Below are 27,792 nucleotides of genomic sequence, written 5' to 3'. Positions count from 1 at the left end.
CTGATATACACCTGAACATCAGCAGGAGAGGACTCTTTAAAGTAGAGACACTACATGCTGATATACACCTGAACACCAGCAGGAGAGGACTCTTTAAAGTAGAGACACTACATGCTGATATACACCTGAACATCAGCAGGAGAGGACTCTTTAAAGTAGAGACACTACATACTGATATACACCTGAACATCAGCAGGAGAGGACTCTTTAAAGTAGAGACACTACATACTGATATACACCTGGACATCAGCAGGAGAGGACTCTTTAAAGTAGAGACACTACAAAAAGAAAAACTATTTAATTCTGATGTGTCCTTTTGAAAAATGCAATGTTAGTGCCAGAATATTGGTGAAAAGTTGGTTTGAAATACCTTAATGAACATCGTGCGATACAACTGTTCAACTCTCACATTGGAGATAATAGAGCAAAACCAACGTGACACAGATTGAGGAAATTGACCCTCAGTGGGACGTCTCTTTTCCTAAACACTATTGGATTACACTAATGTCCTTACAGTCACAGGGCTGCGTCCCACTGTCACCATCAATAGTCAAACTACACTTTGACTTTGAAAAGCCCAGACCACCTTGCCTTAGAATAGGTCATAAACTGTGTTAGTCACATAAATGCTTCTTCATGTCTCTTCTACATCAACATGTGTCCCCTCTTCTTCATGTCTCTTCTACATCACCACGTGTCCCCTCTTCTTCATGTCTCTTCTACATCAACACGTGTCCCCTCTTCTTCACGTCTCTTCTACATCAACATGTGTCCCCTCTTCTTCATGTCTCTTCTACATCAACATGTGTCCCCTCTTCTTCATGTCTCTTCTACATCAACATGTGTCCCCTCTTCTCCATGTCTCTTCTACATCACCATGTGTCCCCTCTTCTTCATGTCTCTTTACATCAACACGTGTCCCCTCTTCTTCACGTCTCTTCTACATCAACATGTGTCCCCTCTTCTTCATGTCTCTTCTACATCAACATGTGTCCCCTCTTCTTCATGTCTCTTCTACATCAACATGTGTCCCCTCTGTGGAAAGAGACTCTGAAAGTCTCAGGAACAAAGATTCTCTCTCTTTTTGATCCATTTCTATAAAAACCTGTCTGAAAATGAGCTGATCAGATTTTGGCCACTTTGTGATGTCATAACGATGTGTTGTCTTGTGTAGCCATTAGCCAATCAGCAACCAAGGTAACCCCCCCTTATCACCTGAATCTCCTCCTAGAGGACCATTGAGTTCTTTGTAACCAAATGTCTCTCAGAGGGGCGTGGGGAGGGGCTCCTTGTCTTCATCTAAAGTAACAGACAGAGAATCAGCACTTTGGAAACAGGGCTGAAACAGAGGGGATTATGGGTAATGCTGCCATGATCCGTTTGGTGTTTCAGCCAATCAGAGACTCTGTATATATCTGAGACCTGGGATATATTGATGAGAAACAGTATGATAGGGACCTTTAAGCCACTGTTATTAGGAGTCAAACTAGACTTTGACTTCCGAAGAGCGCAGACAGACAAAAAGACAAAAGATCTGAAGTAGGAAACAGAAACAAGTGAACACAAGTTCTTTTGGCAGCATCTCCCCAACAAACCTGTCCCTTTCTGTTATGAAAGTAATGATCTGTAAGGGATACAAACCACATCAATCGTAAGAAACTGACAGCTCTTCCCTGATATCAACTGTTCATCCCTTTGAAGTAGGACACGCTAGAAAACGGAATTATTAGTGTCTTATAAATATCAATTTGAATCAAAGTCAAAGCATGTTGGAACAAAACCCCGTGAGCATTTGTGTTTGAGCCTTAAAAGTGTGCTGGTTTTATGGATTGTAAAGTGATTTTTCAAAATGTCAACACTTAGATAAACAAGTATATCAGTGACTGGGGTCAACGAGTACTTTGTCTCTTCTTGATAAGGTACTTTTCATGTTTTAAGTAGGCTTGAAAATGCAGCAACGGTCATTTTAAAAAGAGGTTTTTTAGTATTAGGCCTGTGAAAATGTCATGTCACGATTTGTCCTGAATAATCTTATCTCAAATAAAGGATGAATAAATACGTTGAAAAAAGCAACATTGTGAGTGTTGGTTCTTTCTTACGATTAAGATAATTATAACTATGATAATTCCTGTATTCTTTCAAATCAGACTGTATTTTCCAGCAAGCACGGCAGCTTTGATAATATGGAACACCCATATAAACAACTTATTGTGAGTGTCTTCTACCCAGATCCAAGATGGAATCCTACATTGTCCCATCTATAATTGATGTAGTGATACTTTCATGAAAAGGATCCAGTGAAATACAAGCCTTTTCTATGTCATGGATTTCCACTGACACTTCGACTAGTATTTCATTCATTAAAACTTAAAACCCTAGAAGTACTTTCTCTGTAAAGGTCCCAATTCGGGTTTTGTTTTACGGCTTCGCTATGCTGCTGGGGGATTGAGAGCTGGTGGTCTGTGTATACTATATATATATGACGCAGTAATCGCTGTCTCTAGACCATAAGAAAGCTATACATTATTAAAACGAATGCCACTCCCATCATCTCTCGCTGAACAATGCCGTCACGGCATCGCTGTGAAGAAACAGTTGGTGTTTCAAACGCCGACACAAAGACACATTGTGAGCTGCCAAACTGTGAATCCTCTCTCACTACCCCACCAAGTCGCAGCATTCCCAGCCGGATACTTTTCTTTGCTCAATTGCTCTCTTTCAGCAGTCATTCATTTGGAGCCTGAGGGCATCCCATTGAGCCCAGTGTTGTACGATACATCTGTCTCACATTTAACGGGTCGTCAAAAGGATAGACCAGTCGCAAGTTCAGAGGAATGTGCAGAATGTGCCCCGTAGTCAGAGGTGGAAGAAGGTCTCAGATCTTGTACTAAAGTTAAAGTACTCAGATATTGTGCTTGAGTAAAAGTAGAAGTACAAAGATATTGTGCTCGAGTAAAAGTAGAAGTACAAAGATCTTGTATTTGAGTAAAAGTAGAAGGACTCAGATCTTGTATTAAAGGAAAAGCAGAAGTGCTGAGATATTGTGCTCGAGTAAAAGTAGAAGTACAAAGATCTTGTACTTAAGTAAAAGGAGAAATCAGATCTTGTACTTGAGTATTTTATTTTAATCGTTTATTTGGTAGGGACATTGCACATGAATGAACACTTAAAACAATAAATGTACCAAGTGTAAATATGCCGGATTTAGCTTTGAACTACTTTCCATCTGCAGTCCCTCACATAAAACATTTAACATTAAAGTAGAAGTACTCAGATCTTGTACTTGAGTAAAAGTAGAAGTACTCAGATCTTGTACTTGAGTAAAAGTAGAAGTACTCAGATCTTGTACTTGAGTAAAAGTAGAAGTACTCGGGTCTTGTTCTTGAGTAAAAGTAGAAGTATTCAGATCTTGTACTTGAGTAAAAGTAGAAGTACTCAGATCTTGTTCTTGAGTAAAAGTAGAAGTACCAGAGTGTAGGAATACTCTGTTACAGTAAAAGTCCTGCATTCAAAATGTTCCTCAAGTGAAAGTATAAAAGTATTCTCATCAAAATATAGTGAAAGTAGTCGTTGTGCAGATTGGTCCATTTCAGAATAATATATATGATATGTTTTATAAAGATTGATCATGAAAGTGTTCTCAAAGCTGGTGAAGGTGCAGCTAGTCTGGAGTACTTTGTAGACTGCAGGGTAGCTGGTGGATTTACTCCAGGTGGAACTAAAGTCTGATTCAACACTTGGTTAGATTTCACATCATTCATCCAGATCTGTAGAGTAACTAAAGGTAAATGTAGTGGAGGGAAAGTACATGACGTACCTCTGAACTGTCGTCGGGTAGAAGCACAAAGTAGCAAAAACCTGAAATACAAGTCTCAAAATGGTACTTAATTACTGTACTTGAGTAAATGCACTTAGTGACTTCACACCACTGCCTCAAGTCAAACAGATCTGCCGTTGACGATGAATGGGCGCCCTGTTTCCTGCGTTGGCTCGCCCACCGCCCGTATACCGTGCAACAAATGCTGCAGTCTGCAGGGAGGGCTTCTTTGTGTTGTGATGCACGGGCAGTAAAGCCGAGCTGACAGTGTTTACTATCCCTGACGAATGACACTCTGAGCACTCAAGTGTCTTAGTTTTAAACCAGGGGACGAATTGAAGCAGCCGCTCTGTTGTTTTATGTGGTTCAACAAGTCTGACCGCATGAAATCCAGTAAAATATGTGTTTTTCTTTCATCTTAAATGAGGCCCGAGCTTAATGAGGCTCCTGCAGAACCAGAAAGCCTTTTAAACATTCAGTCTGAGGAGAAGTTGACGTGTGACAAAAGTGTTTACCATGAAAGAGAATTATACATTTACTGAGAGAAAAGAAGGACCAGCTTGATGTCTGTCTTTGCTCCATTTGGGAGTTTAAAGCAGCTGTGATCAATAGTTTGATAAAGACATTCGATTCGGTCTGATTAACCATCTTGGCTCTATCGGCTAAGCATCAAACTATAAATACTCTGTTTGCAACTACATAAGGCGCATTCACACTGCAGTACTTTTCCCACAAAGGTTCATGAGAACTCTTTTGTTCCGTTCACACCAAAAAGAGCCGGTACTAAAATTAGTTCATGCGAACCTTTTTACCCCCTCGAAAGTCCCTGCTAGAGAGCAGGGACTTTCGAGCGGCTCTCTTGTGAGAAAAGAGCTATATTCCTGATTGGCTGGGCGGATTGCAAACCACGCCCCGTAAAACTCCCAAAAAGTTTTGTGAAGCCGCCATTTTATTATCCTTGCATTAGCATTATTAGCATTAGCATTAGCCCAGCGCAGAAACGCAGAGAGACTCACTTAGGGCAACACAAAATAAAACATGGGAGCGGTGGAGATGAGGAGGTGTCGGCGTTCTGCCGATTTACTCGGAAGGCTTCAGTAGAAGCTGCTGGGACTCCCAGCAGCTTCTACTGAAGCCTTCCCCAACTCCGGGGACCTCCGGCCGGGGACTCCGGGTGGCAGTATATGCCGTGAAGTGGTTTGCGGCCTGCCAGTAAGCCCAAAGCAGAAGAAGAAGTGACGTCAGCGGCTTCATTTGCCTAATCCTCCCCCAGGGATTTATTCCGGTGTGAACGCGATCTGTACTTAGTTCATGAGAACTAAAGAGTTCTGATTAACCTTTGTGTGAACGCGCCTCTTGTTGAGCATTAAGCAGCTTAGAGTCAGATGTTTTCTGACGCGAGGGTGGAGACCAAACCAGAGGTAAAAATATTGAATACAAGTTGAATTTTGCTTTTTATATAATGTTGTTTTTAGAGGTGCTAGGGGTGGATTGATTGTCCTCAGACAGAGAAAGGCTAGTTTTCTCCTGTATGCAGTTTTTAAGCTGAGCTAACTGGTTGCTAGTTACATTTAACAGATCAATACAAGAGAGGAATTGATCTTCTTTAAATGTTATCTAAAATCAAGCAGTTATAGGACTTTGCCCAAATAGATAGTCTCCAAATGCTAATTCAAACTTGTGCTATCTGATCAAAGACTAAACAAGAAATACGAGTTTGTCCCTTCTTGATGACTTTGTATACCTCCGTTTGCTGTTGTGACTCTCAGAGTGACTTCCTTCTCTTGGTGTGTTCTTGATGTTTCAAATCATTGCACGAGAAATATCATGACATGACGTGTAGCTTGTTCAGCGTGAAAGTTATTAATGAGAATATGAATGTGCCATCAGCTCGGCAGCACTATGACTCATCGTGGATGGATAAACTCATTTGGATTACATAACATTCATCATTATTATTAACATAGGATTAATGAAGCGTAAACTGCTTCCAAGAGCTCGTATGGAGACGAGATGTGAAACCAGCCAGCCGTGATGACATAGTACACGTTTTAATATATGTTATGTACAGTAGAGGAGACTAGGAGACGGACTACCCTCAGGATAAAAGGTCCTCTGCACAAACAAAGGATCTGTGGAATTAGTTCATGACGGACAAATGGAGGTCTGGATTTAGTTGCCCAAACTCCCCGAAGCCCGAAGCGCTCTGATCCCTGGAGGTTTTTTTTCCGGGGGGTATTGTATGACCTCTTGGTGATATCCAACCACTGCGGCTCCATCATTTCAATTCATTCTCAGAGCCAGGTTTCAAATGTCACCGCCTGGTTGCCAAGAACAAGGCCAATGAGCAATGCCTTTCTTTGTTTCCTCAGCAATGTAGCGACTTTTTAAAATCACATTTCTGAACCCTTTTGATGATACACCTTTTTATATCTTGATCTTTTTTGGCTATATTGTAACCGGATGATGGATTCAAGCCATCAGACGTCTGGATCTTAAGTTATCAGAGAAACATGCTAAGCAAATTAACCGAGAATCTGAGAACTTGAAGGAATGTTTCTGGACGTGAAATTGTGTCATTCGGTGTTTTTTACCCTGGTCCATTTATTATGGACAGTCGGAGACATACTGGATGATTCAGAGAACAAGGCCAATGAGAAATGCCTTCCTTTGTTTCCTACGCAAAAAAAGTCACAAGACATTCAGCTTTTGGCGTCTTAAAAATGGTATGTTAACTGCATTAAAAAGTCTAAGAATTGGGTGATTTGTACTGAGGAACAAGTATCACAGCACCGACGGGTGAAAAATAGTGTTTTGTTAACACGGGGTGTTCAGGTAACACTTAAAGACTTTGTTATGGAACGCAGAGCAGAGTAGGGGGCTAGTACACCCTCCTGAGGGTCCGATTGTGGATGTCATGCGAGCATAACATGGTGAAAACAATCAGTCTAAATTAACAATCGGGATATTGTTCAGATTTCCAAAGGGAGGTTCTGTGAATAAATTAAAAATCAAGAACCGAAAGAATTGAACTATTCATATCTTAGACTGCACTGTAACTTTTATCTTTCAATGTTTATTTTATTAGCTTTTCTTTTTAATGACTGATTTTAAATGCCATGTGCTTAATGTCTTTCATTTTTTGTTTTTCTTTTAATGTTTCTTTTACTGTTTTTAAATGCCTTTATCTGAATGTCTTTCATTTTTGTAAAGCACCTTGAATTGCCTGGTGCTGAAAGGTGCTATATAAATAAACTTGCCTTGCCTAAGAGTTACGAGGCCTGTGTTATGCATTTTAAATGTATTTAAACGACGTTCAAACCCAAAAAAATCCGACATTGTAATCGATGTACTGGTCACTTGTCTGTTAGTAATGCTGTTTTATCCAATTTGAAAATGTGTCAATGTTGTGGTTGTTGGCAAAACATTTAATAAATTCCCCTTTTTTAACCGTTTTTCTGGCATTTTTGATCCAAGATCTTCATCTTTTTGGACAATATTTGGATATTAGGAGGACTCACAGGACTATTTTTCCTTTTCCTTTCCATCAGGATAATTCAGCTCCTGATAAGCTGTCGATGTTGCATGACAGCAACACCCATAATCTCCCACTCGCACAATCCCACTGAGAACATGTATGCAATGACAACACCTCCCAGGTTATGTTTGACTGCATGCATTGTTGTCATTAATCCACCCATAGCTGTGAAAGACATGCATTTCTAAAGCATGTTGAATCCTTGCCGAGACTCTTTTCTGTTTGAGCACCCCCTCCAAGGCAAACATAATCAAAATGGGGCCCATAGGAAAGTTTGAGAACCATTGTTACACCTTGTATCTGTGTGTGTGTGTGTGTGTGTGTGTGTGTGTGTGTGTGTGTGTGTGTGTGTGTGTGTGTGTGTGTGTGTGTGTGTGTGTGTGTGTGTGTGTGTGTGTGTGTGTGTGTGTGTGTGTGTGTGTGTGTGTGTGTGTGTGTGTGTGTGTGTGTGTGTGTGTGTGTGTGTGTGTGACTGCCAGTGAAACAACGATATTTATTTATTAAGAGTAGTTCGGCATAGAGACTGTGTGTGTGTGCGCCGTATATAGAGTATAAACTCTTGTATGTTCTTATGTCATCATTTACATTAAGTGCAAGTCTGCCCTCTAACGAATGACAAACACTTAATTTCCAGATTTTTAAGAGGAATTCGGCATAAAGTGTGTGTGTGTGTGTGTGGTCTAGCATTACTATACTTGTGGGGACCTACATCTGTTTACATAGTCACGTGTGGGGACTGGCTTCCCTTATGGGGACAAATTGGAGGTCCCCATGAGGGGAATCATTAGGTTTAGGATTAGGATTAGGCATGTGTTGGTTAAGGTTAGGATAAGTCTCCAGGAAATGCATGTAAGTCAATGTAATGTCCCCTGAAGTGATGTATACATTGTGTGTGTGTGTGTGTGTGTGTGTGTGTGTGTGTGTGTGTGTGTGTGTGTGTGTGTGTGTGTGTGTGTGTGTGTGTGTGTGTGTGTGTGTGTGTGTGTGTGTGTGTGGTGTGTGTGTGTGTGTGTGTGTGTGTGTGTGTGTGTGTGTGTGTGTGTGTGTGTGTGTGTGTGTGTGTGTGTGTGTGTGTGTGTGTGTGGCAGAGAGAGGTATTTAGTATGACTTCACTTCAGGAAGGTCATCATGGACAGAGGAACGTGCCTCTTGACATGGACAGCAAGACACGTGGAAACCCCTTTAAAAAGATGGGTTTTTTTTATTTCACATGTTTATACTTTTAGCTACACTCGTGAAAGAAAAAGTATTTAGGTTTTCTTTATTGTCATGAAGCAACTGCTTAATTCGGCTTTAATCCAACACATCAATAGTCTATTTTATGAAGTCGAAGTACACTTTAAATCAGAACTACAGAATTACCTCTGTCTTGTATGTATCTTTCGAGGGAAAAGGACTGTGGGCGACCAGTTGTAAAAGTTGAATTTCTATTAAAAGATATATTTCTTTAAAAAAAAAAAAAAAGTAGAGCCGAATTCAGTAGTAAGTACTAATAACTCTTTTATTATCTTAAGTTATCTTTTAACTTATGGGCAAGTCCTCTAATGGAGGAAAACACTTAATTGCCTGATTTAAAAAGGAGGTGTTCTGCGTAAAGACTCAAACCAAACGGGGGCGCATCTGGGGGTCTTTAACACCTCCACATGATGCTTCCTGCATGATAATCTTGTGACATAAAACAATCACTTGAACAAACCACATACATCAATAATACAATACATCAATAGTAAATGGTATGAAGTAAAAGTACACTTTTATTCTGAATTCGCCTCTGCTCACCAATGTATCTTGGGAAGAGGGCTGAGCGTAAAGTTGAAATTCTATTAAAACATGTATTTCTTTATATACTAAAGTAAAGCCGAATTCAATAGTAACTACACATAACTATAATAAGCTCTTAAGCAATCTTTTCCCTAATGTACAAGTTGTGTAATGGACGAGAAACAGTCAATTGGTTGTTTTTTTAAGAGGAGTTCCGCGGAAAGAAGGGGGTCTTCAACACCTCCATGCGATGCTTCCTGCACCATAATACTGTTGTGGTATAATATAAATCATATAAATCAAACCATTTTGTGTTTCGTCTTTGATTCAGTAACTAATAATTCACCGCAGATATTAGGGGGACCTGGGTTCATTCATAAAAAAGGAATTGGAAATCCGGCCACTCGCCACGCAGACAATCGATGATAAACCACAAAGCGGATTTACACACTGCACATTAAAGAAAAAATGACCTAAACCCTAATTTCCAGGAACGAAAAAAATGGTACAGACAATGCATGTAAGAGCATGTGTAAGTAAAAAAGCAGATGTGTAATGAAGCATTAAAACAGCGCACATTCCTTATGCTACTTTGTCTCTTTTAGGGGGAACAGATCCTCCTTACCTTTTCATTGAGTCGAAGGATTTGGTCCATTTTCTCGTCGTTTTGTAAAAGCTCCTGCAGCTCACTGGTGCTTAAAGCCCTGTACCCGTCAGGACACGTGTTTGCCTCCTTCAAAGTGGACATTTTATTCCTTTTTATTCCTTCAAATAAGCGTCTGGAGACGGTTTTAGGAAACATGAAGTCCGCACAGCGGTGGTTACATTTCGCTCACATCGGAATGCGATCTGCCTGCATGCAGCAGCAGAAGAAGAATAGTCAAGCGCCCAAAACTGAACGTAAACCAATACACTTCCGGTCTACGTCTACAAAATAAAACACATTTTTTCCCCGCCTCAATGCCCTGAAGAAATGTAGAATGTATTCATTGCTTTGACATTATACAAACAACTAATTAAACTGTGCATAATAAAAAAAAAGCCGAACCGTTTAAGACATTTCTCAAAATCTTAATTCCCGAGTGGACACTTGTGTTTTGTTTTGGTTTGGTTTGTTTTTGTTTGTTGTCTGTCCATGATAGTTAGATAGATAGATAGATAGACAGACAGACAGACAGATAGATAGATATATATATATATATATATAGATAGATAGATAGATAGATTGATAGATAGATAGATAGATAGATAGATAGATAGATATATATATATATATATAGATAGATAGATAGATTGATAGATAGATAGATAGATAGATAGATAGATTGATAGATAGATAGATAGATAGATAGATAGATAGATAGATAGATAGATAGATTGATAGGTAGGTAGGTAGATAGATAGATAGATAGATAGATAGATAGATAGATAGATAGATAGATAGATAGATAGATAGATAGATAGATAGATAGATAGATAGATAGATAGATAGATAGATAGGCAAGGCAAGGCAAGGCAAGTTTATTTATATAGCACTTTTCGACGCAGGGTAATTCAAAGTGCTTTACAAAAGAGAAATGAAAGACATTAAGCATTAAAAAGAAAAGCTAATAAAATAAACATTAAGGAAAAATACATGGATAAAAGTTACAGTGCAGTCTAAAATATGAATAGTTCAATTAAACATTACAAGAAAAAGTACATGGATAAAAGTTACAGTGCTAATAAAATAAACATTAAGGAAAAATACATGGATAAAAGTTACAGTGCAGTCTAAAATATGAATATTTTACTCAAAGAACCTCCCTTAGGAAATCCGAACATTTCCGTCCATATATTTAATTTAGACAGACTTTCTTCACCATATTTTGCTCGCATGACATCCACAATCGGACCCTCAGGAGGCTGTACACACCCCCTCCCCTGCTTTGCTTCCATAACAAAGTCTTTAAAGTGTTACCAAAACACTCCGTGTTACCAAAACACTATTTTTCATCCGTCGATGCCAGATATTCCAAATATCTCTGCTTTCGAGCAGTCCCTCTCATAAATGTCATGGAGTTTAATTACGTTTAAACATTACAAGAAAAAGTACATGGATAAAAGTTACAGTGCAGTTTAAGATATGAAAAGTTCAATTAAAAGCACCGACAAAAAGAAAAGTCTTCAGCCTGGATTTAAAAGTAGTCAGAGTTGCAGCGGACCTGCAGGTTTCTGGGAGTTTGTTCCAGATATTTGGAGCATAATAACTGAACGCTGCTTCTCCATGTTTAGTTCTGACTCTGGGGACAGAAAGCTGACCAGTCCCTGAAGACCTGAGAGATCTGGATGGTTCATAATTTAGCAGGAGGTCAGTAATGTATTGTGGGCCTAAACCATTCAGTGCTTTATAAACCAGCAGCAGTATTTTGAAATCTATTCTTTGACACACAGGAAGCCAGTGTAAAGACTTCAGAACAGGAGTGATGTGGTCCACTTTCTTAGTGTTAGTGAGGACTCGAGCAGCGGCGTTCTGAATCAGCTGCAGCTTCCTAATAGATTTTTTAGTGAGACCTGTGAAGACACCATTGCAGTAGTCGAGTCTACTGAAGATAAAGGCATGGACAAGTTTTTCCAAATCCTGCTGTGACATTAGTCTTTTAATCCTAGATATATTCTTTAGGTGATAGTAGGCTGATTTAGTAACTGTTTTAATGTGACTGTTGAAACTCAGGTCAGAGTCCATGACTACACCTAGATTTCTGGCTTTATCTGTTGGTTTGAACATTGCAGACTGAAGCTCAGCGCTAAGATAGATAGATAGATAGATAGATAGATAGATAGATAGATAGATAGATAGATAGATAGATAGATAGATAGATGGATGGATGGATGGATGGATAGATAGATAGATAGATAGATAGATAGATAGATAGATAGATAGATAGATAGATAGATAGATAGATAGATAGATAGATAGATATATACAGTGGCGGTTCTAGACCAATTTGACTGGGGGGCCAGTTATTTTCTGAGGGGGGCACAATAAATGCAGGACGAAAAAGAGAACTAGACGGTATGAAGTAATTGCGCATAAGAAATCAATGCAATACAGTTATTGGTATTTGTTTCAGTACACTTGTTTATTTCAGATAGATCTTATAGTTATTACTGTTAGCTTCAGCTTAAGTTATAGTGCAATGTTTGCACTAACACCATATTTATATAAAAATAAAGGCAATGAACAGTTACATCTCTACTTTACATAAGGGTGTCTGCACAATCTCACATTACAGCAACAAAATCCTGCGGTACCAGAAAATATACATTAAAAACTTTTAAATGTCATTGTTAGGGGGGCCACAGGGGGGGTCAGAGGTCAGTGTTAGATGGGCACTGGCCCCCCTGCCCCCCCTAGAACCGCCCATGGATAGATAGATAGATAGATAGATAGATAGATAGATAGGGACAGACAGACAGACAGACAGATAGATAGATAGATAGATAGATAGATGGATAGATAGATGGATAGATGGATGGATGGATAGATAGATAGATAGATAGATAGATAGATAGATAGATAGACAGACAGATAGATAGACAGATAGATAGATAGATAGATAGATGGATAGATAGATGGATAGATGGATAGATGGATGGATGGATAGATAGATAGATAGATAGATAGATAGACAGACAGATAGATAGACAGATAGATAGATAGATAGATAGATGGACAGACAGATAGACAGATAGACAGATAGATAGATAGATAGACAGATAGATAGATAGATAGATAGATAGATAGATAGATAGACAGACAGACAGACGGATAGATAGATAGATAGATAGATAGATAGATGGATAGATAGACAGACAGATAGATAGACAGATAGATAGATAGATAGATGGACAGACAGATAGACAGATAGACAGATAGATAGATAGACAGATAGATAGATAGATAGATAGATAGATAGACAGACAGATAGATAGACAGATAGATAGATAGATAGATAGATGGATAGATAGATGGATAGATGGATAGATGGATGGATGGATAGATAGATAGATAGATAGATAGATAGATAGACAGACAGATAGATAGACAGATAGATAGATAGATAGATGGACAGACAGATAGACAGATAGACAGATAGATAGATAGATAGACAGATAGATAGATAGATAGATAGATAGATAGACAGACAGACAGACGGATAGATAGATAGATAGATAGATGGATAGATAGACAGACAGATAGATAGACAGATAGATAGATAGATAGATGGACAGACAGATAGACAGATAGACAGATAGATAGATAGACAGATAGATAGATAGATAGATAGACAGACAGATAGATAGACAGATAGATAGATAGATAGATAGATAGATAGATAGATAGATAGATAGATGGACAGACAGATAGACAGATAGATAGATAGATAGATATACAGATAGATAGACAGACAGACAGCCAGATAGACAGACAGACAGACAGACAGATAGATAGATAGATAGATAGATAGATAGATAGATAGATAGATAGATAGATAGATAGATAGATAGATAGATAGATAGATAGATAGATAGATAGATAGATAGATAGATAGATAGACAGAAGTGGTAGGTAAGAGTTTTTTCCACCACTGATCTCATGTTGTTAGGTCCCAACACTTTGACTTTAACCAGATGACAGCACATTTGACTCCTGAGCATTCAGGAAATTAACTCTTGTTCTTTTCTCTCCCCACAGCTCCACTTCTGCTGACGGCTGCAGCATTTGTTAGCAGACGGCGGTCAGATGCGTAAACTCTGGTTTCAGTGGAAAAGGCGCCTTCTCTTTATTGTGGATTGTGGAAATGTGTCATAGACTATTCAGATGTGGAGAAGGTTTTGCAATGTTATCCCTCCTCTAAACTCTCTTTGAGTCTGGAGTAGAGTAGGGGGTATTTTCAATCCGGGGTATATACCATTTCTCAATTTCAATACAATTTCAAAGTACTTGGACTTTAGAGTTTTTTCATACTCTATACTTGTACTCTAGATCTCAGATATAAATATTTCACTTTTTAGTGCACTACATCTGTCTTGAGTTATTTTCAGATTACATTTTACTGAACATTCCTTATTTCCTTTATTGGGCGTCCAATATATTCAAATCACATTGGTGGTCCAGAGGTCTATGCATTGTTTTCTCATGCAGGTGCTAAAGGTTCAAAACCCAGAGGAGAGACAACTTGTGTCTTCTGATATGCTGATGTTAAATCTGGAGACATTGTCCCCATGTTTATTACAAAAAAAATCCGCAGCGGATTAAGAAACATGAATCAAAAATAAATTATTTTGCCAAGCCAGGCTAGCTGCTTTCCCTCCAATTTCAACCTTTAAGCTATGCTAAGCTATGCTTATTGTTTTCTTGCTAAAAAGCTTTGTGTTTAGCATATATGAGACCAATATTCTAAAAACAACAATCTCATAACAAATGAATACAATGTACAGTAAACTTTATTTATAATTTTTGCATCTCCAGTCTTTAAAATAACACATTAAATACATACATCTCTCTCTCTTATGAATGACACTTCACCCGGATTTGCTCCTGTGGGTATTGTCCACAGTACATGTATGATACCAATGTGTACTTTTAAAAGCGCCTCGATGACCTCGAGGCGTGAAGATGGACGGTGTGGCGCAGTGCACTGTGCAATGATCATCAGATCAAGGGGTGAAGCCCGCCGCTGCTGCGTCTGTAAAGCCGGTGTGTCCTTGGGCAAGACACTTCACCTGAACTTGCTCCTGTGGGTATTGTCCACAGTATCTGACCATTGCATGTATGATATATGTGTAATGTGTGTATATGTAAAAGCGCTTTGAGTCATTGAAAAAGCGCTATAATAAATGTAAGGAATTATTATTATTATTATTATGTGAAACAGTGCAGGCCATTTGTGTGTTTTCAATAGTTTCTGAACAACAATGGAGCTGTTGACGTGGTTTCCCCTCTACTTTTAGCCTTTATGCTAAGCTAATGCCTCCAGCCACAATAGCGTCTTATTTTCTGAAAGAACATGGATAGTATTAAAATAATACCACAGTCAAAGTACCTTTGTTCTGATCTCTCTGCTCAGCAGGATACAGATATGAAAGTAAAAAGTCCAATTAAAAGTAATTATTTAAAAAGGATATTCTCTCCCCTTTAAACGCCATTTTATCCCACATCGTCGTAATCCTCTTCACCATCGTCTTCACCATCGATGTCGTCGTAGTCCTCAGTGGACGCATCGTCTGTTTCTTCATCTGTTTTCCTGTAAAGTGGAGGAAGAATCCTCACCTCAGCCTCCATATTCACATAGTCGAACGGCTCAGGTGTTGGATTCTCGTAATCGGGCGACGCCTCCTCGTATCCGGCCGACGCCTCCTCGTAATCGGACATGGCCTCCTCGTAATCGGACATGGCCTCCTGGTATTTGGGCATGGACTCCTGGTATTTGGACGTGGTCACCTGGTACACAGGCGTGGACTCCTGGTGTTTGGGCGTGGCCACCTGGTACACAGGCGTGGACTCCTGGTGTTTGGGCGTGGCCACCTGGCACACAGGCGTGGACTCCTGGTGTTTGGGCGTGGCCACCTGGCACACAGGCTTGGCCTCCTCATAGTCGTGTTCGTCAGCCAGATTTTCATAGCTTTGGGCCGCTGAAACAACATATTTCAAATGATGCCAGCATTCATTTTTATATTGCAAAGTTATAATACATGTATGTAGTAGTTTGGTAGTTGATTGCAGCAGTAATTGTCAGGCCAAAGAGGTCATACTATTAGTTTGTATGTAAATAACGGTATGGATAAAGATACTGATTATTAGTGTTATGTAAATATGATTTGCAGAAGGCAAAAACCAACAAAAAATATAAAAAAACATATATACACACTGATACTATATCAAGTTTAAACCCAAAAATAACTGATTATTTTCGTAAAAATAAATACAGCAAATAGACTTTTTCGTGACTCATGTATTTTTAAAGATAGCTGGTTGTTAAAGATTTTCAACAATGCATCAAAAGTTGACTAATTGTCCTTTAAAGCTGCTCCACCCACATGTTGCTTTAAAAAAACATATATTTTGGTCTAATTTTACACTTTAAATGGCTTTACGGTACTTCGTCTACACATCTTTCTCAGACTGGTTCAGTTATGCAATATCTGTGGTTGTGTTTGGGATCTGAGTCTAGTTCCTGGGGTTTGGCGAAAAAAACCCATAGAAAAAAGAAAATATTTTCACAGCCCTTTATGATAATTTAACTGTCACCAGTGGTTTGGTATGTCAAGACAAATGCATAGTCCCACAGATAAGACAGTGGGTTATTGTCAAATGACATGGGATGGGATGACATGTAATGAGGTTTTGTGTACGGCCATTGTTACAATCTGGTGTAAAAAGTGAGTAGAAGACGTGCGGTTTAAAGAAGAAGAAGGAAGGATTTGTCTTGCCTGCTGTGAGAAACTGTGCCCGAGAAGGTAAAGGCGGCGTCTCAACCTGGTATTTGTTGCTTCTGAGAATTAAAGAAAATGAAACTGCATTTTTCTTTAAAACTATGACGTAAAATAAACAGTTCCACATTTCAGTGAATAAGCTTAATCACGTTCTTGCAGGGAGTTAGACGAGAAGATTGATACCACACACATGTATTTATATTAAATGTGAAGCTACAGCTGGGTTAGCTTAGTTTAGCATTAATGCTGCATTCATGGGGTGGAAGATTAATCGGTTTATTCCAGATACATTTAAAAAAATAAAAATATAAATAAAATATAATATAATAAAATAAAATACAATAAATTAAAATGAAATTGAGAAAAATAAATAAAAATTCAATAAAATAAAATACATTCTAAGATTTGGCTAGAGCCAGGCTAGCTGTTCCAATCTGTTTCCATTGCTTATGCTAAGCTAAGCTAACTGCATCATATTTAAAAAACAGATTTAAGTTTGGTATCAATTTTCTCTTCTAACTCTCATCAAGAAAGATGATAGCTGTGTGTTATGTAATGTAAATCTTTGTCGTTTACAAAGATCTTACTTTGAACAATACATGAATTTAATATTAAATATGAAAGATATTAAAGGTGGGGTAGGTAAGTTTCAGAAACCGGCTCGAGTGCACTAAAATTTGAAAGTACACAGCCGAAAAGAATCCGCCCCTTCCTTCAGACTTCCTTACAGAGCACCTCCTCCAACACACGTGAACGCGCACATGACGTCAGCAGACTGGTGGAAGTGGCCACCTGTTGCTGGCGAGTCATTAAAGTACTGCTGCAATGCACGCCCAATGACGGCACGCCCAATGACGGCACGAGATACATTTGTGCGTGCACGAGATGGAAGGCTGACAGACAGGCGGCAAGATTGGTTGTACTTTTTACAGTATTACGGCTTCCACAGATGACATTTTTGTATGGATTTGTTGTCAAAGCACTTCAGATATTCATTGCTATCGGGATGTTAAGAGCATTCCATGGAATATAACAAAAAGTGTATCTCGAGCCGGTTTCTGAAACTTACCTACCCACCTTTAAGTAAAGAAAATGTATATTACTTGATAGTTAAGTCAGACTTGTTCCTGTGAAGCTGTGTGATTCTGTGTCTGCCTGTGGAAAAATAAAAAGGACACGCAGTTAGATTTACTCACATTGAAAATGATCAATCATTAATAAAATGTTAATGCTTTTTAATGAATTCACTGCCTAAGAATATAAGAATGGCAAGCTCTTCCTAATTTTCAAAGGAAATATAAAGACTTTTCATTTCATCTGTCTTTTCATTGTTACTATTACTCCGTTTTTAAGAAGAAGATATACTTTATTCATCCCTTACAGGGACATTTCTTTCCCCACTCTGTTACACATTACACACACAGGGGAGGATATACATGCCCACACACAACCACATGCAGACAGGAGAAGTGGCAGAGCAGAGAGGCTGCCAGGTACCCGGTGCCAAGGGAGCAGTTTCGAGGTTAGGTGCCTTGCTCAATGGCACCTCGGCAGTGGCCTTGGAGGTGAACTGGCACCTCTCCAGCTACCATTATGTTTTGTGGTCCGATCGGGACGTGAACCAGCGGCTCTTCGGTTCCAAGACCAAGTCCTCAGCGGTAGCCCCCGGGCTCTGGAACGACCTGCCCCCTCATGTCAAATTGTCGCCCACTCTTGAAGCTTTAAGTCCCGCCTAAAGACCCACCTCTTTTCCCTCGCTTACGAGTCAGTCTGAGCTACAGTATGTCACTACCTAGTTGTATGCTTTTATTGTCTGTCCATAGCCTTTATGTGCCTTGTATTTGTTCTTATAAGGTTCTTTATTTACTTGTAGCTCTAAGTAGGACATGAGGAAACCTATAACAATATTGCAAAATTCTTAAAGTATTCATGGTTTTATTATGAACAATCCTCTCTAATAATTCTCAGTTATATTCTTCCTGCTTTATTTGCTCTGTGTTTATCCACATCCTAAAATCAGCAGGGATTATTAAAGTCAGGCTGATGAAATCCACCATTACAGTAATAATAGCATTTCATTAAATTATCATAGTTTTCCTTCTGCTTTGCAATACCTCTGCAATACCAGGTTCTTTTTTAAGGGTTTGGTTTCTCTTCCTGTCATGGGTTTTCAATTCCACATATTACACTATATCGGTTTTTCAGTAAACAAAAAAAACAGGTAGTTAACAATATCAAAAGTGAAACGTATGTCTTTTGCAAACTTGTTTTTAATATAAATGTAACTTTTATTAGTCAAATCCTTTTGAACATAGCTTTGTAAGCATGTTTTTATGCTGGCAAAACACATTTACAAGTATAACACTTCCAATTAAGAGTGAAACACTACTTATACTGTATATATTACTTCACTTAATATATTTCTCTGCTTTATTTAGGCTACTTTAACCATATGTACATGTATAAACATTACATTACATGACACTTGTTAGACGCTTTTATCCAAAGCGACTTACATTCTCAATACTGTGGACAATCCCCACAGCAGCAATTTGGGGTGTCTCAGGGACACAACGACATGCTGACTGGAGTAAAAGTAGAAGTACTCAGATCTTGTACTTGAGTAAAAGTAGAAGTACTCAGATCGTGTACTTGAGTAAAAGTAGAAGTATTCAGATCTTGTACTTGAGTAAAAGCAGAAGGACTCAGATCTTGTACTTGAGTAAAAGTAGAAGTACCCAGATCTTGTACTTGAGTAAAAGTAGAAGTACTCACATCTTGTACTTGAGTAAAAGTAGAAGTACTCAGATCGTGTACTTGAGTAAAAGTAGAAGTACTCAGATCTTATACTTGAGTAAAAGTAGAAGTACTCAGATCGTGTACTTGAGTAAAAGTAGAAGTACACAGATCGTGTACTTGAGTAAAAGTAGAAGTACTCAGATCTTGTACTTGAGTAAAAGTAGAAGTACTCAGATCTTGTACTTGAGTACTGCAGTGGGGTTTGAACCTGTCCGAACACCAACACACAACCCACTGCACCACACGCACACCCTTAACATTATACATTAATCAAACTATCCGAAGAATATGTTAAAATTAGCTCCACTTTGATCGATCAACTGTAAAACCCTTAAATTGGGATTTTAATTAACACTCTCGTAATTAATTGGTTACCTGACTACTTAATTAATTATTTACTTAATTACTTGATGTCTTGATTGAGAAATTAAATACTTCAGTGCCTTAATTATAGGTTAATTAGTCGATAGATTTCATGATTGTTTGATTATTCCATTAATCGTTTACTTTTTATTTACAGATTGTCCTTCGCATTTTAGGCACGTTTAATATTTTAAACTTACACTTCTGCTTCTGAAGAAAACATATCTGATAACATCTGGATTATATCTGATAAAGAGGAAAACAATTGAATAAACGCTCATTAAATAAAAATCAACTTGTTGGTATCGTATAATAAAAGGCAAAAAAGGACATTTGAAGTGCAACTGATGCCATGTCTGATACATATCACCCACCTTGTCTTGATAACCATCGGTTGATGCAGACGAAGACGATGGCGATGACCAAAGACACAGAAATACTCCCAAGAATCGCCCACAACCAGAGGTACTTGCGTAAAAGCTCCATGGACATTCTGCTGGACGCAACAACAATAAATATTTGTTTTTAAAAATCACATTAGACGTGTTGGAAAGCTGTGAGGACTATGTGTGATGTTGCTGCTTTTCAGTTTACAGAACTGTGCATCGGAAAGAAACCACTTCGCCACTTCCCCTTTTTGTGCGTTGACTAAGTCTTAAAGTTATTTTTGTGTTTACTTTTGACACTGACAAGCAAATCAGCTTTTTGGGAATCTCTAGGGACTTTTTTTCTTGTGAAAAGGAGAGAAATGTGACAGCTGTTCTTCAGGATGTCTGCGCCTGTGCTGGACATTAACAGGCGTTTATTAACTGTATTGTTTGGAGCAAGACAGACTTATTTATATTCCCCTATCTAATTGAACACAAGGAAATAAAGGCTATTATTTCCTGTGTATCTGTGTACCACATATCCTCTCTTTGCAACAGCTTCCTGTCAACTCTTAATAAAAACACTGACCAGTACTGCTGATACTGGATGGATAAAGTGATATTTGATATGGATGCACATTAACATGTTAAATTATGTTCTTCAAAACCAACCAAGGCCAAATATAAGCTTTTAAAACTAATTTATCTATGTATTAATTGTCTATCAAATGACTTTGTATTCAAAATATTTTGACTGAACATTAACTTTTTCAGTTTGAAATAGTCAGAATGCGCCTTACCTTTTCAGAAAACAGTCTTCAAGGCTTTAAAAGTTCCTTAAACAGATAATAAAAGCGGATGGCGGGATGTGAAAACAGTCGTCTTGAGTGGTATTTGCATGACAGTTTCAAATTTTCTTAGTCAATCAAAGAAACTTGAAGGCGAGGATGGCACTATCCCCTCCCCTCCCCTCTCTCTCCCTCGCTCCAGTGACTACAGCATGAGTGTGTGTGTGTGTGTGTGTGTGTGTGTGTGTGTGTGTGTGTGTGTGTGTGGTGTGTGTGTGTGTGTGTGTGTGTGTGTGTGTGTGTGTGTGTGTGTGTGTGTGTGTGTGTGTGTGTGTGTGTGTGTGTGTGTGTGTGTGTGTGTGAGACTGACAGTGAAACAACCATATGTATAGCCATAATATACATCCGCTTGAAGACATTTATTTTTCCATGTATAGTCAATGATGTCCATTTCCGAGTCTCTTTATGTTTTCAGTTCCTCTTGAATCAACATAGTGTCTGGTGTTTGCCACTGTGTCGGCGATTGGATTAAGACTTTTTTTTAAATTCCATTATTACTCACATTCCTACACAACTCTTCTTCCTTATTTGGTATTATATTTTCAAAAACAATTGTACTGTGTTTTACTTTAACTATTACATCTAATAATTCAAGCAGAGGCAACATTTTCATTTTGTTGAATTGTTTATAAGACATACAGAGGTGGGAGAAGTACTCAGATGTTGTACTTGAGTAAAAGTAGAAGTACTCAGATCTTGTACTTGAGTAAAAGTGGAAGTACTCAGATCTTGTACTTGAGTAAAAGCAGAAGTACTCAGATCTTGTACTTGAGTAAAAGTAGAAGTACTCAGATCTTGTACTTGAGTAAAAGTAGAAGTACTCAGATCTTGTACTTGAGTAAAAGCAGAAGGACTCAGATGTTGTACTTGAGTAAAAGTAGAAGTACTCACATCTTGTACTTGAGTGAAAGTAGAAGTACTCAGATCTTGTACTTGAGTAAAAGCAGAAGGACTCAGATGTTGTACTTGAGTAAAAGCAGAAGGACTCAGATCTTGTACTTGAGTAAAAGCAGAAGGACTCAGATGTTGTACTTGAGTAAAAGTAGAAGTACTCAGATCTTTTACTTGAGTAAAAGCAGAAGGACTCAGATGTTGTACTTGAGTAAAAGTAGAAGTACTCAGATATTGTACTTGAGTAAAAGTAGAAGTACTCAGATATTGTACTTGAGTAAAAGCAGAAGGACTCAGATCTTGTACTTGAGTAAAAGCAGAAGGACTCAGATCTTGTACTTGAGTAAAAGTAGAAGTACTCACATCTTGTACTTGAGTAAAAGTAGAAGTACTCAGATCGTGTACTTGAGTAAAAGTAGAAGTACTCAGATCTTGTACTTGAGTAAAAGTAGAAGTACTCAGATCTTGTACTTGAGTAAAAGCAGAAGTACTCAGATCTTGTACTTGAGTAAAAGTAGAAGTACTCAGATTGTGTACTTGAGTAAAAGTAGAAGTACTCAGATCTTGTACTTGAGTAAAAGTAGAAGTACCAGAGTGTAGGAATACTCTGTTACTGCAGGGTAGCTTGTGGATTTACTCCAGGTGGAACTAAAGTCTGATTTAACACTTGATTATATTTCACATCATTCATCCAGATCTGTAAAGTAACTAAAGGTATTAAATACATGTAGTGGGATAAAAGTACAAAGTACCATACAATGGAAATACTCAAGTAAATTACAAGTATCTCAAAATTGTACTTGAGTACAGTACTTGATTACATATATTTAGTAACTTCCAACATTTGAAGACATATACTGTAAATATAGCCGGTATATGACTTTTTAAGTTGCTGAATCGATAAAAAGAACTGATGAAAAGAGAGGAAGAGAGAGGAGTCATATTTAGTTTAAATGTGGAACTTGATACTCTCTACTTCTCAGAAACTGAATTCAAAGTAAATTGCTTTTATTTTGAAGGATGAGATCGGACTCATACAAGTTAGCTAAAATCACTCAAAAGGAAATGGGCCGTTTTCTTTCAAAATAAAAGCGCATACAATTGGAAATTGGTGGGAAAACAATGTAGGAGGTGAATGCAACGTTAGCAATCATAATACATGGAAACCAAAGTTTAATTCTTTGTTATGCAATTGTTTTTATAAGTATGGTTGGCGCATGAGACCATGGGACCCCAAATGTTTAGTGTTCTGTTTCTATAGAATAGAATTGGGAGGGATGAAACCCTCTTTAATTGTCACACATGCAGAGCACACAGTGACATTTGGCCTCTGCATTTAACCCATCCTAGTACCAGGAGTACTAGGAGCAGTGGGCAGCTATTGTACAGCGCCCGGGGGCCAATGGGAGTGGGGGGAAGTTGTCCGGTGCCTTGCTCAGGGGCACCACGGCAGGGCAGGAGGTGAACTGGGACCTCTCCAAGTAGCAGTCCACACTCCATATTTAGGTTTGTTCGGGGACTTGAACCAGCGACCTTACGGCTCACAGTCCAAGCCACTATACTGACTGTGCCACTGCCGGACTGCCTAGGTGTTTGATGTCTCTTTATTTCTCTTTATAGTTTCTTTACGGCGTTGCTTTGCTTCCCTATGAAGCCATCGGGTGTTTTAATGTGGTCATATTGAGTGTCTTTTTCATTAAATTGGTCTTTTTGTAATCATTGTGTGTCTCTATGTGAGCATTTTGAGATTATTTTTTATTTGTTTCATCTTTTTGTATTTATATCTGGTCTGTGGTTACTTTTAAACCTCATTGTTGTTGTTTTGTGCCTATCTGTAGTCGTTTTGTGTGTCTTTCGTAGCCTTTTTCATCTTTAATATATATTTTTGTCGTTTTATGTCTTCTTGTGTTCAATTAGCATCCCTTTTCAGTCATTTTGTGTCTCTTTTCGTACTCATCATCGTGAGTCTCTTTGTTATTGTCTTTCTTCTTTGATTTGTTGTTTTTTGTATGTAGTTGTTTCGGTGTCTACTCAATGACAACATGGATTTTATTTTTGAAAGTGTAACCGGAATACACACTCTTCACTCCCCCTTGCTAGCTTAACACTAGTTGTGATGTTAGCCTGTTTTCTTGGACACTCCTCGCGCTTTATCCCACTAAAACCCTGCTAATTGCCTCAAGCCCCCCTCAAGAAACCATGGCCGATCAGGCCTCTGGACCCCCTCTGTCGTCCCAACATGACGGTAAATGTGTTGTGTTTGTCGGGGTTTTTTATCAGGAGTTTTTAGGGGCTTGGAGACCCGAAAACCAGCGGCCCGTTGGGGCATCTCTGACAACATTAGCATTAGCATTAGTTAGCATCACCAGGGCGACGTGTCACTGGCTGTCACTGCCCTATAATGAACCTGTAACACTACGCAGTTAGTGTTTATACAAAGATAACAACGTACACATGTTTTGGTGGTTACTAAAGCTTTATATGGCTGAATATAAGCTGTGGTATTGTATCCTTATAACGTTGTTGTGTCATTTAGCTTGTTAGCTTTAAAGCTAGTCTGATGATTTAGTGTGATATATCAGAATCCGATTTTGATACATGTATTACATGTACAACGTTACAGCAAAGGTGACATAGTAGGCAAGCAATACAAAGTAGCAAGGCTGTTAAACATTGAGGAAAAGCCTTTATATATACAGTCTATGGGAAAAGCACACATTGGAAATACAAATAAAGGGTCGGTACTAGCTCCTGTTAGCCTGGCCTTGTCAGTCTTTTAATATGGATCATATGGATTATATCGGGCAATTACAAAGTGCTGTGAATGGCCTGTGCACGCGTTGGGGGTTGGACCATAATACAGGAGGGTATTCCGGCTGTTTCTCAAACAGTGGTCCGGGGACCACAGTGGGGCCATTCAGGGAAATTATGCTGTAGCTTTAAAGGTGCAATGTGTCAGATATGCACATAAGTGTAGTTTAAAAATAATAAAATGTAAGTTACATTTCCCGCAAGATTCAAAGAGGTTATGGTCTTGGTGTTTGTTACATGTGTATGCATTGTGGTGCAGGGATGTTTGCAATGGTGTAAAGTAACTAAGTAGATTTACTCAAGTACTGTACAGTTTTGAGAGACTTGTACTGTCTTGTAATACCACTTGTTCCTCTAGAAGCAATATTGAGGCACTGTCTGCACTCATAGTAAGATGAGAAAACATCATTTGTTGTGATTGGTCCAAATTCCAAATCTGCCATGAAAATACTTGGGCAATTATCTGACAGCATAACTTTACAATGTTTTCCTTTACATTAAATATCACACTGTCAGCAATCAGCAAAAGTGAGAATAAAGGAAAATGCTGATATGAAAGGACGGAGAAAGTAAGCTGCCCCAAGGGCTTTCATCCTGTTGAAGTTACCCTGTACATCTCTATAGCTTGTTCATAGGATTAAAGGTGGGGTAGGTAATTCACTTCAGAAACACTTGTTGTTATGTTCCATGGAATGCTCTTAACATCCCGATAGCAATGAATATATTAAATGCTTTGACAATAAATACATACAAAAATGTCATCAGTGGAAGCCGTGGAGCTGTAAAAAGCTCGACCAATCATCTGAGCCGGCCCGGCTAAAGTAACTGGATGGCCTACCTGCCTGTCAGCCTTCCATCTGTGCACAAACTTATCTCGTGCCCTCATTGGTCATGTGCGCGTTCTTGTGTGTTGGAGGAGGCGTTCTGTGAGGAAGTTTGAAGGAAGGGGCAGATTTGTTTCGGTTGCGTATTTTCAAATTGTAGCGCACTCGAGCTGGTTTCTCCATTCTTACCTACCCCACCTTTAAGTCAAACGTGTTATAAATGAGAAAGCTGCATATTTTCGCTGCTTGCTAAATTAGATTAGCTGCAGGTCCGTTTCCCTAAACTGACACACAATCTTTTTCTGGAAAAAACGGTAGCGGCTTGAGACGCATTCCGAAAAATACAACTGTCAATGAAACTATCAAATTCAAAATGTATAGGGACTGTACAGCCCGTTATAGACAAACATGTTGACAAATCACGCATCTAACACAATTGTGGGATGTGTTAAGAGATGCATACATATTATATTCATAATTTCCACTCAGCATTAAGCAACAAGGATTATTCCACATGAATAGTCAAATCACATTTTCATCCTGCAGTTACACACTGGGGAAACGGAAGAAAACGACAAAATATAAAATGTTCGGGCCGCTTTTTTACAATTGAAGCAAGTATTAGAAATAAGTGTGTCAAAACACGTTCATGCCTATTTATGAACAATTCCTTAATTTGACCCTTAGAGAAAGCCCTATCCAAGACAGTGTGAGTGTTTACGTCACACATGCCTCATCTTTAGTAATACCGTCGCTCAATACATTTCAATCAGTATTTGTGAATGGAGCAGGTTGTAAATGTTTTAGCATGGGGTAAGCAGGTCAGGAGAAGGCTGTCTGTTATTGACCTGCAGAGATCGACTGACTATAAATACTCTGAAGGTTTGAAGCTCAGGCTGCTTTTAAACCCAATGTTTTAGTCATCGTGGAAATCTCTCCCTGGGCTTACATTCACAGAGAGATGTGAACATGTGTTGAGCTTCATGTGTAGCAGGAATTCCTGCTTTCCAGTCCGTTCAGCGATCACATGATCCCGCTGGACTTTGCTGCTTGTGTTGTAAGAGTTTCCACTCGCCGGCTGTGTTCCTGCGAGGGGATCATCGTCTATCTCCTCGCTCCGAGAGGAACACAATACAAATGTAAAACAACACTAGATAGAGGAAACTGTCACTGTGACTTTATTCAGAATAAGGTAGGTTTTCACACGCAATAGAAAAGTGGCGCAGTTAAAGGAAAGTGGAAGAGCTTTTTGAAGACTGTTGTGATTCAGTTTTGTGAAGATGAACAAGTGAACTTACACATCATTAATAATAACTAGTTAAATAGAATTTGACCAGCTGGTTTTCTCTACTTTTCAATGGCCCTGAAAGCCAATCTGTAGTGTAAAATACTCGAACAATAAGTTGACATAAAAGGACTTGTGTGTGAAGACATTCCTTTTTCCCCTTTATTAACATTTAAACTGAGTGAGCAAGGGGGAATGAATCGAAGTTGAATTCTCCGTTTTTCGATGTAATCACCAGATGATTAATTACCGTCCTGTCTTGTTTGTGTTTTCCTCTCCGTCACCCAGAGGTGCTCCAGCAGCGAGTGGAGGCTCTGGAGCAGGAGCGAGCCGAGTTCATCAAAGTGAAGCAGCAGCTGGAGGCCGAGTTCAACCAGAAGAGAGCCAAGTTCAAAGAGCTCTTCGTCTCCAAGGAAGGTAAAGACAGCACTAACATGCTCACTGGAAACGTGCATACTGAACTCCTCCTAATGCACGAGTACACCTGGCCAAGAACTAGTATTCAGATCCTTTAATTAAACATCCTTTGATAATACTTAATTACACGGCCGGGTGGTAAAGCCTGAGTCCATCCCGCAGAGTCAGGGCTTGAATTTGACACTTTACTCCATATTGTCTGATTTCTCTACGCCTTTCTTGTTGCTATCAGCTATGCTATCATATCAAGGAAATACATTTCAAAACGATTCAGAAACAGTTCATTTCCTGTCTTTTATAGTTTACAAAAAACACCCGTCCTGCTTTCCATTAGACTTCAGTCATCGTATAGTGTTATTGAGAACATGCAGTATTTAAAGTAGAAAAATGTCCCCAGTGACTATTTTACTAATAAATATTGTGTCATTAGATTATTATAAGTTATACATTAAAGGTGGGGTAGGTAATTCTCTACAGAAACACTTGTTGTTATATTCCATGGAATGCTCTTAACATCCCGATAGCAATGAATATCTTAAATGCTTTGACAATAAATACATTAAAAATCTCATCAGTGGAAGCCGTGGCTCT

The 27,792-nt window shown here is 38.7% G+C and overlaps 3 protein-coding genes across 6 annotated transcripts in view; 1 reads left to right on the top strand and 2 right to left on the bottom strand.

Annotated features, from left to right (window-relative positions):
• Positions 1-9,995, bottom strand: part of vps37d (VPS37D subunit of ESCRT-I) — a 48,449-nt gene extending 38,454 nt beyond the window's left edge. The window contains exon 1 of the mRNA XM_034098436.1: positions 9,742-9,995. Within this exon, the coding sequence (XP_033954327.1) occupies positions 9,742-9,918 (177 nt within the window). The 5' untranslated portion in view covers positions 9,919-9,995. The remainder of the gene's footprint in view (positions 1-9,741) is intronic.
• Positions 9,996-14,588: 4,593 nt separating this feature from the next.
• Positions 14,589-21,042, bottom strand: LOC117458120 (DNA-directed RNA polymerase II subunit RPB1). 2 transcript variants are annotated; one of them, XM_034098388.2, is made up of 5 exons: positions 20,926-21,042; positions 20,132-20,253; positions 17,699-17,750; positions 16,593-16,654; positions 14,589-15,794 (listed from the first exon to the last, which is right to left on the bottom strand). In XM_034098388.2, exons 2-5 carry the CDS (start codon positions 20,247-20,249, stop codon positions 15,310-15,312), a joined length of 717 nt encoding a protein of 238 aa, XP_033954279.1. In that variant the 5' UTR covers positions 20,250-20,253; positions 20,926-21,042; the 3' UTR covers positions 14,589-15,309. The 2 variants fall into 2 exon arrangements, with proteins under 2 accessions (XP_033954279.1, XP_033954280.1); XM_034098389.2 differs by having other exon boundaries at positions 20,132-20,250.
• Positions 21,043-23,967: 2,925 nt separating this feature from the next.
• Positions 23,968-27,792, top strand: part of rabep1 (rabaptin, RAB GTPase binding effector protein 1) — a 43,607-nt gene continuing 39,782 nt past the window's right edge. For all 3 annotated transcript variants that reach the window (XM_034099544.2, XM_034099542.2, XM_071205462.1), the window contains exons 1-2: positions 23,968-24,109; positions 27,073-27,201. In XM_034099544.2, coding sequence (XP_033955435.1) covers positions 24,064-24,109; positions 27,073-27,201 — 175 coding nt within the window. In that variant the 5' untranslated portion in view covers positions 23,968-24,063. The remainder of the gene's footprint in view (positions 24,110-27,072; positions 27,202-27,792) is intronic.

This window comes from Pseudochaenichthys georgianus, chromosome 14, assembly GCF_902827115.2.
Source record: "Pseudochaenichthys georgianus chromosome 14, fPseGeo1.2, whole genome shotgun sequence".
Classification (NCBI taxonomy): domain Eukaryota; kingdom Metazoa; phylum Chordata; class Actinopteri; order Perciformes; family Channichthyidae; genus Pseudochaenichthys; species Pseudochaenichthys georgianus.
The sequence above is the reverse complement of the archived record's forward strand: the minus strand, read 5'-3'. Positions and strand labels throughout refer to the sequence as shown.